This window comes from Rhopalosiphum padi, chromosome 2 (assembly GCF_020882245.1).
Source record: "Rhopalosiphum padi isolate XX-2018 chromosome 2, ASM2088224v1, whole genome shotgun sequence".
NCBI classification, from domain to species: domain Eukaryota; kingdom Metazoa; phylum Arthropoda; class Insecta; order Hemiptera; family Aphididae; genus Rhopalosiphum; species Rhopalosiphum padi.
The window spans coordinates 8,650,905-8,665,622 of NC_083598.1; the positions used below are offsets into that span (position 1 = coordinate 8,650,905).

Below are 14,718 nucleotides of genomic sequence, written 5' to 3' on the forward strand. Positions count from 1 at the left end.
TAGATTTGCCAGGGGTATTAATGAGTCTTCCTACGCCACTGATGACATTTGGCAGGCTATAAATAAAACCGATTATTATTATTATTATTATTATAGATATGCTTAAAAATTTTACCAGTTTCGCTTCTACCTTAGTCAAATTTCAAATACAAATTTGAAGAAGAGAAAATAAATTAATCGATTGAAATGTACTAAAATTATCTGGATTGCATTAAATAAGCTACAATAATAGAAATAAAAACTTGAGAACAAAAATCGGTAGACAGGTTTTTTTTAAATAATGTCCTCAACGCTTTTCTAGAATGTAATGAGACAATTTTTCCATCAATATTTAAACTGCTTCAAATCTTAGCAATCCTTCCAGTTACTACTGCTACTAGTGCTACTAGCTAGTAGTAAAAGTTCTTTTTCTACAATGCAAAGATTGAATACATATTTTTAGAATATGACTTATGAAAATAGATTAAACAGTTTGACAGTTTTGATTTTGATTTTTTATTCATAAGGAAACACAGTCGGAATTAAATACCTACATAAATTAGCCATCAAAACAAGAAAAATGTGTTTGACGTTGTTATAAACTATATATTATTAATTAATAATATTATTTGATTGTTTATATATAACACCATAAAAAAATAAAAAAAATATAAATCAACTTTCATATTGAGATGTTAATAATATAGATATTATACATTATTTTTTTTGTATATACAATATACATATTATACACCACTAAGGCACTAGCCGCCAGCCGGGTTCTTGTCGTTCTTGAATAGTTCAATTATAATTTATAAGTAACAAACCAAATAATAACAGTAAAAACCTTGATCTTACCCGGTTAGGATCCCCCGGCTCCCCCTATTTCATATCATGGCTTCATAATTGCTTATCTATAAATATTGCACATTATATCAATTTTCAACTGGAAAACAATTTGCAAATTTAGGTGAATTTCAAATGCTTATAAAAATAAATCGTACTTATACATATTTTTTTACATAATATTTATAAGAACAAGTAGGATCTTATATTACATTTTTAAGCTTTTGGATCCAGCAAAATAATTTTTACCAAAATATTAACTGCCACATAATTATATAGTTCTTCAACAATATAATATTTTTTTCAAGCAATCTAACAAATTATAATAATACAAATTACAGATAAAGTAAATTATAATATAGGTACTGATATACAACTATACAAGTACATACTATATTGAGAAAATATGCATAAATATACATACTAAATAAATACACATGCTATTATAGTTATTTAAGATATATAAATAATAAATATCAGAACCTACCTATGTATTGTTCATACAAAATAAACCACTTAAACATTAAAATATTATTTGTATTATGTCTAAACACATTTAAATTACATTATTTAAATACCTACTGAAAACTAAGTAATATTATGATTTCTACAGCAATAAATTATAATCATAAATAATGAGGTAAAAATGTTGTTTTCATTTTTTAATTTCAATGCCCACTTTGGAGTGATAAATTTTAAATGATGAGTTTTTAAATAAAATGGAACATAATACTATAACACAATAATTACAGAGTAACATACAAAACTAATATAAAATGAGAAACTATAAAAACAAAAATATTAATATTAATAATTTTATTAATTAACTACATAAATACATGTATTATTATCAGACTTACACAATAATTAAATAATTTGGTAAAAAAAAACTTTTAAACAAAAAATTGAAAAACTATTCATATGATAAAATTATAAAAAACAATATAGGTATGTACAATTAATTTTTAGTAAATAATAGTACGCTTTAAAATAAAATCAATGTTTAACGGTTTATTATAAACTAAAAACAAACATAAATTAAATGCTTCTAATTACTATTAGTGAACATTATTAATAATTATCAACAGCAAAATATTATATGATCAGTCTCAATTTTTAAGTAAATTAAATATATTCAGATAAAATAATTATGAAATGACAATTGAATAAAAAAAAATATATACATTAAATAAATGTAGGAAATAGTAAAATATTATGTCTTATAAAAAATGAAACATTTATCACAAAATATAATTTTATATTATGTAAGTTAATGAATAAAAAAAAAGAAAATAAACAAACAATTGGATTCTACAAACAAAATGATATGGAATAGAAATAATTGATATTTATTGAAAAATGTGATACTTCTGCAGTGGTAAATGTGAAAAAAATAGACATTTAAAAATATCATTCAAAATATTACTTAGTTGCCAATTTAAAATTAACTTTATGTTAAAGTAATTTACATTTAAATATGCTGGCATGTTGAGTACTTAAATACAATTTATATTATTATTATCAATATTATCTATGTAAATCAGCCTAATATTTTAACTGGTTTAAAAATTATTTTATCATTTGGAATGATAACTTGGAAACCATTCATTTCCTCATAAAACTATATAATGATAATTTTCAGTCCTTATAATAAATATAATCAATAGATTAATTAACTACATCACATACAATAATCATAATTCGTACATCTTAGTTTTATAACAGCAATTATAATACTCAAAGCTTTAAACATGAAATTATTTTGTTTCACCAAGAAAATTCACGACAATTCAAATCCAGTATTTGATGAAATTGCATACCTAAGTTTGTCTCTAAGGATACTTTTTTTCTGATAGTTTGGAAGCTTGAGCAAGTTGAAACAGGTAGAAGCTGAAGGCAGTCTAAGATTTGGATCTTTTTTACGAATAGTGAAGAATCCTCGAATAACACTTACTAAAAATAAGAAAAAAAATTATAAAGTATGAATAGAAAAAAATTTATTTTAAATAGATTTAATTGTATTTACCAAGCGTGTCACCAAAATCTTCATCGTCTGCTACTTGGACACATCTTATGGAAAATGGTGGCTCCAAATATGCAAATCCCAGTAAAGGTGGTTTTGAACAACTTGTTACAAACTGCAAGGTAAATATTTAAAACATTTATTTTCAACTTAGTTTAAATTTTTATAAATTAAGAGTAACACATACTTTTAGGAAAAGTGATCTTTCTTTTTCTGTGAAGTCTTTTTGAAGAACTTCCCACAACCACAGAATCACACGATGAGAGTCATGAAATCCTCCATAATATTGTGTAGTTCTTCGAAGATCAAGTAAATCAATAGGAGCGTTATCCCCAGATATAAGTTTTTGAAGCTAATAATAAAAATTAATTGATTAAAATTAAAAAAAATGAAATAAATAATTATCATTTACTTCAGGAGTAGAGAATAATGATAGCCATTCAGGATTTATAACATATTTAAATCCTTTGATAAAAGCTGCTGTTTGTGCTTTGATCTGTGTATGCATAACATAATGGGCCATTAAGTGTACATAATTAATCCTGAAATCATTAATTACAATAATAAACATTATGATTTATTATAATTTATAAATAAATTAATCAAAGTTTATTAATAAGTTAATAATTAAAAGATAATATATCAAAACATTTTTTTTTGTCCTTTACCTGTGATTTTTTGAGGATTAGAAATAATTCAACACCAAAATATTTAACAATATTATTAATTTTTTAAAATTTAAATATTTGTTGGTAAATTATGTATTGGGTAATTCTTTCAATAGTAAATATTTATTATTTTAAAAGTACGTTTTTTTTTATCTAATTTGAAGTGATTTATAATTTTTATAAGAATAACACAAATTACATTTTTATTTTTGTACAGAGAGATAGAATATTTTTCTAAAAATTATGTATACATATTAGCAATACATGAGCAGAGTAGACAAAATTATGTGAGGTACACCAGGAAACAGGGACATCCCACTTAGCTCATCTAAACTTTAAATATTTATAATGTATAATATATAAAGTTATAATTAATTAACTACTCATTTAAAGTTAATTTTGTATAAATTAAAATTCTCAAAAAAAAATAATTTGTTTAAGAATATGAAATTAAAATATTGTTTTAAAATAATTTCAAATTATGTAGAAAAAAAATTTATTTTAGGATAATGAGTGTTCACCGGTAAAAGAATCACAATGTATGTAAATTTAAAATAAACTACTTATCTTAAGCCATAACAGAATAACTGACAATATATATAATATATATATAACACAAATATATATTATTAAATAAGTTTATTATAAAATAAATAATAGTTATATTACTTGTTTTGATTAGTAACTGATATTACTCTTCCACCAGGTATAAGATCATGGGTAGTCAATTGACCAAGGTGATTATCAACTACAGAAAAAGTCAAATCTAATTCTGAAACATCGCCTTCATAATGTTTAACAGATGTTAAATTTCGATACAAGTCGTTGTCTAATGAAGGCAACTCATCCATTGAACTATATAGTAGCTCTTGAGTTTGTCCTAATAATTGACTCAAAAAAAATGATGCAAATGGAACTTCAACTACAATACCCTAAAAATTACGTTTCATCAAAAATTAACTAATTAAAATAGATTGTTTAAAATAATTACCTCATAAACAGCTTTACCCAAAATACGACCAACAAATTCAAATAAGTTCAGATGGTTTTCTTGAATATGTGATGAAGGTGATGGATATAATCGTTGTTCATCTGTAGTACGAAATAAATTTAATGACGGATCAAATACTCTCTTTATAGTTTCTTCAAGAAATTCTGTAAATATTAATTTATTATTATCTAAAATAATAAATATCAAACAGTTTTTGAAAATAGACCTTTGAATACACCATCTTGATCAATTCCTGCTTCATCTAATCCCTGTTCATTTATAAATTTTACTCTAATTACACCTTTGAAACGTTTCAGTGACAATTCAGATATATATGTATAACCATCTTCGATTATTCGATTCCTACACATTTATTTTAAAATATTTTAATTACATTTTTTAATTAGTTCATTAAATTAATTTTACCTTCGTATAGTAATGATAGGTGGCATGAAATTGTCGTTATCATGTAATTCATGTACACCCAAAGCAAACTTCTCTCGAGAAACATACTTTCTAAATAATCGAACACGTGTTTCATGAGAAACTATATGAGGGATTTCTTGAATTAAAGTCTAAATAGAAAATATATTAAAAATAGTTTTTAAATAAATTAAAAATTAAACAAATTCAATACCGAGTATATTTTACGACCCTTTTTGAGTTCATTAAAAAACGAAGAAGTTTTAAGATCACCAATCAGCCAGTGTCCTGGAGGTGCAAAAGATCTACGACAATCTCTGCGATAAAGAACCATTAGAAGAGTTCGGCAAGATCGAAACAAGCTATAAGATGAAGAAGCTGTATCTTGAATATCTAAGATATCCAAACATTTTTTTTTATTAAATACACATTTGTTAAAAGTAAAAATAAAATTAATATCTTACTAAATAAATTCTGAGATATTCCTTTATAAAGAAATATATTCAAAAAACTAGACATTAAAATGTAGTCACGCATAACAAATGGTTTCTGTTGCTCATACATTTCTATATCATCAAGAATACTAAAATAAATAATAAATATTTATTTTTTTTTAATTATGAATAAATTATTATCTATATAAATTCTTACTAACGTTATGTAATGTGACATACTATCACAGAATAGTTGTAACATGCGCAATTCACCTGAATTGCAATTTTTATCACATTCTAGAATATCCAACAAATTCTTCAGACCACAATGAGAATCTAAAAACGCCAAAAACCTCCACAATAAATACAATGTGTCTTCATGATAACATAAACCTAAAATGATAAAATAGTTATTAATTTAAATTTCTAAATATTTATTTAACAATATGTATACCAGTTATTATATCTAGTCTAAGTTGTGTGATTGTCTTAAGACATGTAAAGTATAAGTTGCAAGCAGCAACTACCTTTGTACCATGAATCCCAGTAAGCTTATAACTTGATTGATTAGTGCTGGATAGTCTCAAATCAAATGCCTTTCTATAATGAATAATAATAATTATTTAATGTTTTTTATGTGATAATTTTAATGACAAAAAACTAACTTAATTATTGCTATTGGATTATTTGTTTTAGGCGGAGGTGATGGTACTAGTTGATTTTCAGGTATTTGTTCTAAAGCATTAATCAGATGACATCGAAGTAACTTGGAACATAAAGTTCCACACCATAATGGAATTAATTGATTTTTCAAAGGTGGTATATTTGGAGAACATTGACAATTTAAATTTGCTGTAAACCAACCAAGTTCTGGATGCCAAACACTAGATACGTTTGAATGTTTTTTAACAACATTAACTCTAATGGTGTCCAAAAATGTTGTTAAACCAACCTGAAAATAAAAATTATCTTAGGGTTTAATGATTAAAAAGTACTAAAAATGGTTTAACAAATTTGATAGAAAATTGTATTAATAATCAGAGGGAAGCTTAAAAAAAATGATTGATGTACTTAAAGTGGTTGAATTTTTTTTTTTATAATATAAACAACTATAATTTGTTTTTGTTTTTAATATTTTTATCTGCTTCTTAATGATTTATAAGTTTAGTTAAAACAAACTTCAAATTTTCAAATGGTTACAATAATTAATATTATTTGTAAAAATTAATGTTAAATATTTATATAGTATTTTACATAACTGATTTAATATTTAAAAATATTCTAATTTAATTCAGTTTTTTTTTTAAATTATTATAATATCATAGTTGGTTTTGATGTTTACATTGTTACATAAATTATAAAACAATCATATAAATACATAAGACTAGTTTAATAAAAATATATTGTTTGTAACTTACAATAAAAACAGATGTAGAATTATTTTCAAATTGATCTGTTTTGGCGCTTAATTCTGCTAAATGCACAATATTTGCAATTAATGACAAACACCAACTTGGATGTAAACAATGAAATATTTCATCACATTGATTTTGATCATTTAATAACTGCATTATCTTCTCAAGTAGATTTACAGAATTAAATGTTTCAATAATCTAAAATATATTTTTGAGTATCATTATGATTTTTTTAGAACTATAAGAATATGATTGATTATTAAATAAAACACTAAAATACTCACTTTAGATGAGAGAGATATCAAATACTCTACTAATAAGGGTATAGAATAAATCTTTATAATAAATAATTGAAAAATATTTGTTGAAAAGTTGCTCAGAACCAAACATCTCCAACAAATAGTCATTATAGCTGTCATAGCCACAGGTTTTAATAAAATTTTGATGCCCAATAACCCAGTTATTAGCAATGTCTAAAAAATTAATTTGGTAATAAATTTGGTAATAAATTTGTAAGTTAAAATATTTTTTTATTTGAATACCTGCATAGTGTTAAACACATTTTTATTCAATAAGTGTGCTATCAAGTTTTCTGTTAAACGCTCCAATCCAGGTTTTAATCCTTGCAAAGAATTATTAGAATGTATAGCACACCATCTTGAAGTTGATGTAAAAGATACAATCATATGAAGTAAAGTGTGTAAAAAAGAAGAATCATCTAATGATTTTGGCTGAAGTTTAGTGAGATAACTAAGACAAATAGACAGAATTTCTTTGACATGACTTATCCAGTTAACTGCATGCTCACTAATTAAAGCTACTGATATGTAGCTACGTTTGATTGTATCACATTCTAGACTAAGAATTATATACCTAGAACATTAAAAAAAGGAAAACACAATAAAACTACAGATCAGTTAATAACTGCATACAATATTATGAGATGTTGATATTTAAGTAAAACTTGAAGCAAATTAGGATTTAGAATATATACATATTTTTAAATAGGTTATACAATTTTGGAAAGAAATATGAAACACATGAATCAAATTTTATAAATTACTATATGTATCTAACCTGCAAAGTTTTTCAAATCTTTGTCTATCTTGCTTTTCATCCCAATAAGTTAAAAATTTTTTCACAGATAAATAAACAGTAATAGCAGGTTTCAAATCATTGATATTCTCAAACGTTTCATCAAATTGTTGCCTATAAACATATAAAAAACAAATACCTAATAATAGTTTATTTTCATATAAAAATAAGCCAATACTAAAACTAACAATACTAAGTTTCGAGTGCGTTTGCGAACTAGCCATCCTCTGACTAATGATTGGACAAGGATAACTGATTGTTCACGTTTACGATCATTTGCTCTTTCTATTCGTGCAGCTCTTGTTTGTTCAATAAACTGCGTTTTGGAATCACCAAACATCATTCTGATTAAATAAAGGCACAAAAATACATTATATAGTTTAATTATTTATGCAATTGACTTTGATATATAACTTACTTAGTTACTTAATTAAATGTATTCTATGCTCATACTTTAATTCAAAACTTGTACTCATAAGTCACAATCACAGGTAATAGGTATGATACTATGATAATATGAAGTTTTAAGTTCGATGACTAAAGTCAGGTGATTGTTTTTTGTATAGATAATAAAGATTTATTATCTATGGTTTTCCTCGCCCGCGGATCTCCACAGTTTTTTGTATGCCTCATGATAAGAAAGGTTACGTATCACCTAGATCCCGCGACAAGTAGATCCACGTACGTCAACTGGATCCCATTGGACATTTAGAACCTCAAAGAAAATTTAGATTCCATATTAACTATAATCTCCCACGTCATTTAGGTACCCAGAAATCAGCAGTAATTTTAAAAAACTTGTCTAAAAAAAATATTTAAATAACAATTTAAATTTTAAAAATATTATGAAATAATATGAAGTATAAGTAAGTTACATGGCGTTAGTAAAATCTCTAATTCCATTAATTATGATATTAGATTCGATGTTTTAAATAAGTAGTAACGTTTCATTATATTCTAATATAGGTACACGATATATGAATTATCGATTATGTTAATGTAGAACTTATATATAATTTTTAAAAGAACTTGCTCAAATACCTATTTATTATAATAGGTAAGTAGGTACATTAAAACCTAACCATTAACCTAACAGGGTGACTATACTTATTTACAAGCATTGTGTGGCCACTTATTCCTTTAATGTTAAATTTATATTGGACTAATTTATAAGTTTATAATATTTCTCATTTCTTGATATAAATAATTATTTAATTGGTATTTAATAAAAAAAAATGTATGCAAGGTAACTATAAGATAAGAATAACAGTGTTAGGTAATTTTCCACACCACCTTTATTATTAAACGACGTACAACAACATTAAAACATTATAACATTGTCCGTATTGTTTAATAACTTTATGAGGTATTACACGAGGCGCGTTTTTTTATTGTGGTGTCCCCAGTAGGCCTAATTCACATCGTAAGCGAGAACGCATTATATGCAGGGGCGTATTTAGGTAGGGGCTTTGGGTCCAGTTGTCCAGAACGGCAAATTTTTAAAGATTTAGAGGGGCGGCAAATTTTTATTTCGTACTTTATGAGTACTGGCGCAGTGACGTCAATAATTAATAATTTTCACAACAAATGTGTGCCATAGAGGTATAAAATATTATAGTATTTATATAACATGGTATTCTATGGTATTAACAGTTTGACCATTGCGCGGCGTAGAAGTTTTTTAATTTTTTTTTATTGGTGGAGGGGAGGCGGCAAAATATGTGTTGTCCTTATCCTAAATTTCCTAAATACGCCACTGATCATATGAATGCATTCAAATAATAAAAAAAAATATATAATAACTTAAATTATGTGGAAATTAATAATACTATATAATATAAAACAGGTAATGTGTATAATATATGTGTGTTGCCGGCCGGCGATAGTCAATGTGTTGGATGAGTAGATGAGAGATGAGCGCTAATGCGTAAAGGGGGGGACAACTAAATTAGGATGAGCTTCTTATTGATGCTGCCAATCTTCCTCCGGGTTGAAACGAAGCCGAGTGCCGACACATTTCCCATCAGCTTTGTGACAAATTCTTCTTCACTAATAAATATTATATATTTATATATAGTATACTGTACCTACTACGATTCTAAAAATTATAATATAATACAAACAAATCCTTTGGACAGTTTACATTAAGATGAGCTTCTTATTGATGCTGCCAATCTTCCTCCTGGTTGAAACGAAGCCGAGTGCTGACACATTTTCCTTCAGCTCAATGACAAATTCTCCGTCGGTGGTTAGTCCATGATCCAGCCAAATGTTCGGTTCCTATAAAACTTCAACTAATGTGCTGATTAAATGTAATTTAAATTTATAGTAAAATTTTAATGTTTAAGAAATCTATGTTGGTGTTCTTTTATTTTTGAATTTAAATTAATTTGAAATTTTATATTCATAATTTATCAGTTAAAAATGTAAACATGAACTAAAAAGATTATAGTATATTGCAGTTTAACTTTCTGTTCGGTGGCCACCTTTTTAATTCCTCAATCTCTTTTATAAGAAAGTTAAACAGCACAATAACTATAAAAAAATATAAATTTAAACATACACAAAGACGAACTAGCTTTGTGATAAAAAAACAAAATTGAAAAAATTGGTAATTTATCAACGTATTATTAAAATAAAAAGAACACCTAAAACCGTAGTACAGTATATTATCTGAAAAAAAACCATAAAAATTAAATATAATTTCATAATATACTGTACTACTGTACTAGCCTTGCGACACTTATTTTTGTTATTCAGATGAGCTTCTTAATGATACTGCCAATCTTCCTCCGGGTTGACATTATACAAGGATATAGCGTAATTATTTCAGTTTTTTTGTTTTTCCGATATTATGGCAAGATCTGAAATTTTTTGTTTTATTTTACTATTTACCACCCAAAGTACCAAATTGATCCATATTTGCTACAAGAATTCATGACAAACAAAAAATAAACTACATAATTGTAAAATCATTATACATTTTTCGCTACGTCCACGTCCAGGATCTAAGGTGTACTATTCTAATCTAATATAATCGCGAATAATACAAATAATACATGGTCGTTATTTTCACAATTTTTGTCTACTATAACTAATGAGTAAAATAAGTAGGCATTGTGTACTATTTTTTCATTGGACCCTGGAGAATAAAATATGCGTCTACATCAACTACATCGTCCGACTAGCGCGGATTGTTCATATAAATTTATATATTTTATTTTAAGTTTAAAAAATAATATTAATCCCAAAAAAGAATAATAAAAAAAAACTTACTTAAGTGTCGACTGTTCCCGTGAAACCGAGTTGTGTCAATCTTTAGACTATACGTAGTAGTGCACCGCCGCCGAAGAAACTACAAATTTTCTTCATATCGATCTTCATCGTGATTCTAAATGAGAATAAAAATTCATTTTTATGAAAATAAACAGCACGAAATGAAAATGAGTGTACTTGTCATATACTCCAGTACTGTTCATTAAGACTATTATAGAATTGTTAATCGTCTTCGACGAATGTCGTCGATTGTCCTATGCCACAGATGACGAATATTATAATATGATAAATCTATGGTTTTTTTTTATAGAACTCTTTATGATATTATACGATCTATTTTTCTATTTTAGCTGTTTGACATATTAACGTAAAATTGAAACATATAAACTAGACCAAATCTTTATAGATATTGCAAAGTATTAATATTGTATTCTAATGAAGATGATTACAAATTATAATCCATAAAAATAGTGAACTAAACAAAAATAATTATATTACTAAATATATTTTAAAAAAAAAGAATTATGATTTATGATTAATATCGTTATGTTTCTGAGTTATTATTTCTGCATACTTTTGGTTTTAATCACGCAGTGCTTTAACTTAATCTTACATATTCTTACATGTAAACTTACATATACATATCTGAAGACGCCTATCATAATAAAAACAAATTCATACATTTCCTTTTTTGTGGTTTTATGTAACAAATAGTACCTAGTCAATGCTTTGAGGAATTCAATTTTCAGTACCATTTTACAAAATAATCAAAAATTACATTAAATTAAAGATAAAGAAGTAATTATTATAGTGTTGCTTTATACATTAGTGATTAAGTTTATTACTGTAATTAGTGTGTGAAATTTGAATTTGAAAGAGACAGTCAGTCAACCTTCATTAATAAGTATAATTTTGATGTATTATGACTTATAATATTATATGTTGATTGGTATTGCTAAGTATATTTTTTTTTGTGTGTTTAATGTTTGACAAGCTACATTTTTTCCGAAAACATTGCATTTATCATAATTATTATTATAATATTGTATAAATAATAAATATAATTTATACCGTATTATATTCTTGTTATATACTTTTGAGTTAATAGGTACAACCTTTTCGTAAAATAATTTGAATAAATAATATCTTAAGATTAATCTACGTATGTCAAAAATGTCATTGTGTACGTATAGTATAACATGTACAAAAAACTTTTATGTCCCTACAAATAATGTTTTAAATAATAACTAAATATTGTAAATATACATAATTTCTAAATATTTAAAAAAAATACTATTTATAAGAAATACTCTCATAAGAATTTAATTAAAGTTTTAAGTATCTAAGATTATTCGTTTTTGAACTACAACAAAATATAAAAATTATTTGAAAAAAAATATTTATTTTTAGGGTGGGTGTATAACAAACATTTAATAAGTTATAGGTATAATACTGAATTTCAAATAGTCATAAAAAATAATGTGACTTTCCAGTAAACCTTTTATATTTGTTATATTTAAAAAAAACTAATGAGAATTAGTATATTAAATTTGTATATAAAAAGACAATATTATATAAATATCTGATGAAAAAATAATTTGAAAATTGTATAGATTTAGACAAAATTTTGATTTTAAACGTTTATAAAAATATAATATCGTGACTATACATTTTTTATTGCAGTACTTTAGTGACTGATGAGGAACATTGTATTAAATTTTAAATCATATTTGCTATGAATAATTTATATCGGCTTAAAAAAAAAAAATTAATTATTTAAAATTGTTAAAATGTTTTTATAATTATACAATGTATAGGAAATCATAATGTAGATAGTTGGTAAAATTTTCAACATTCTATGATTAGAATTTTTGAATTAAAACTTAGTAAACGAATTAATTTTGTCGAAATTATACAAGTATATAGTGTAATGATTCCAGTTTTTCCGATATTATGACAAGATCTAAAATTATTTATGTTATTTAACTATTAACCACCCAAAGTACTAAATATATCATATTTGCTACAAGAATTCATAACAGATAAAAAAAAAACTAAATAATTTTTAAATCAATTTAGATTCATTGCTGCGTCCAGAATCCAAGGTATAATTAACGAATTTATTTTATTCTTGGCTATTTTTTAACTTTAACCTTTTAGAACTCTCATGCCATATTCACAAATTAAAAACAGTTTGCGGACCAGACAAAAATAAAAATTTTATATTCTTAAATTATTTACTATGAAAAAAATATTATCTAAAACTTTAAAATAATAAAATATTAAAAAAAAGATTTCATCGTTTAAGAATTTAAAACGGGTCGTATACAATAACCCGCCGGTTGCCGGCTATCGGAAATAAAATATAGTTCTAAGTAATCGGGGTGGCAGCTTGTACAAGTCAATAAATATTTATTTAAAGTATAAAAATTAAATTTATTACTACCCTAAAATTATAGGAAAATTAACCTACGTAAGTATCCTTCGACGCTTTTCGGCGAAATCAAGCTGTGCCATATTAAAGTTCAAACGTGCACACTGCACAGCCACCTATAAGAAATATCTAGTTTATTTCTTCATTTGTCTTCTTTACGCTTCGGAATGAAATCATTGAAATTTTTTATGAAAATGAGAGCACTTGTCATGTACTGAAGGCTGTTGTTTGACAACTGTTCAATAAAATTATTAGAATGGTTAATCGTCTCCTACAAATGACGACGATTGTCGATTGCCACGGATGATAAATATTGTAATAATGTGATAGATCATATGTTTTTGTTTTATAGAACTCATTGTGATTTTATAGGATTCATTATTATATTTCAACTGTCTTGCCTACGAAAGTTTTGATATCTAATTAATTTCATACGTAAAATCATAATAATTGTATATTATCCTGAATTTTTTTTTAAATTATAATTTTATAACGGTTATTAACGGTTTTGTACGGTTTGGCAGAACTAAATGATTAATAATTTTAAAAATATTTAAAAGTTTAATCATTAAAAAGCTGATATTACATACTAAATACTTAAATGATTATAATCTATTTTATATAATAAACAAGGACTTGGTCCAACGTCCAACCCTGGTATTCTTTTCTATGGGTCCAGTCGTCCAGGTGATCTAGTTTCACTTTTTCAGTAAGTACGCCTACAGTATGAGCGTTGTAATTGTTGTAATGTTGTATTATACTTATTTATGAGTAATGAGTACGAGTGTACTACGTGTGTCACGATAGCTATACGTCTTTTTGTATTTTTCTTGACGGTATTTTGGAAGGTGTCAAAGCACTTATTAAAGCACATATTTTTAGAGCCTGTAAAATACACTTTCCGCGAAGACTACTTATAATATTCAAAACGTGCACAAAAGGCAATGTTCTTATTTAATTTAAAATTCGAAGTGCCTATTACAACTAGTTTGAAATATAGGTATATAGGTATTCTAAGGCCGTATTAGCACATATGCATATAGGCACTATAAGCACTGTGCCTAGGGCCTACAAAAATAAAATGTGTAGCTACTATTTTTTTGGTTACCATTACCTTGTTTAATACTTAAATAT

At 25.3% G+C, this 14,718-nt stretch overlaps 1 protein-coding gene across 1 annotated transcript; it reads right to left on the reverse strand.

Annotated features, from left to right (window-relative positions):
- Positions 1 to 990: 990 nt before the first annotated feature.
- On the reverse strand, positions 991 to 8,423 carry LOC132921784 (ubiquitin-protein ligase E3B). The gene is made up of 19 exons (XM_060984988.1): positions 8,293 to 8,423; positions 8,063 to 8,218; positions 7,857 to 7,988; positions 7,322 to 7,652; positions 7,064 to 7,252; positions 6,783 to 6,977; positions 6,030 to 6,316; positions 5,819 to 5,964; positions 5,586 to 5,757; positions 5,395 to 5,513; positions 5,145 to 5,323; positions 4,934 to 5,082; positions 4,734 to 4,870; positions 4,508 to 4,671; positions 4,186 to 4,448; positions 3,261 to 3,390; positions 3,036 to 3,200; positions 2,852 to 2,963; positions 991 to 2,778 (listed from the first exon to the last, which is right to left on the reverse strand). Exons 2-19 carry the CDS (start codon positions 8,215 to 8,217, stop codon positions 2,606 to 2,608), a joined length of 3,198 nt encoding a protein of 1,065 aa, XP_060840971.1. The 5' UTR covers position 8,218; positions 8,293 to 8,423; the 3' UTR covers positions 991 to 2,605.
- Positions 8,424 to 14,718: the final 6,295 nt, after the last annotated feature.

What these genes read in the sequence shown, in the direction of transcription:
- LOC132921784 (XM_060984988.1), bottom strand. Translation starts at nt 8,217, where the DNA reads ATGATGTTTGGTGATTCCAAAACGCAGTTTATTGAACAAACAAGAGCT. An exon ending in CCTATCATTACTATACGAAG is followed by an intron (nt 4,871 to 4,933) that starts GTAAAATTAATT and finishes ATAAATGTGTAG; the next exon opens with GAATCGAATAATCGAAGATG. An exon ending in TGGGTAAAGCTGTTTATGAG is followed by an intron (nt 4,449 to 4,507) that starts GTAATTATTTTA and finishes CGTAATTTTTAG; the next exon opens with GGTATTGTAGTTGAAGTTCC.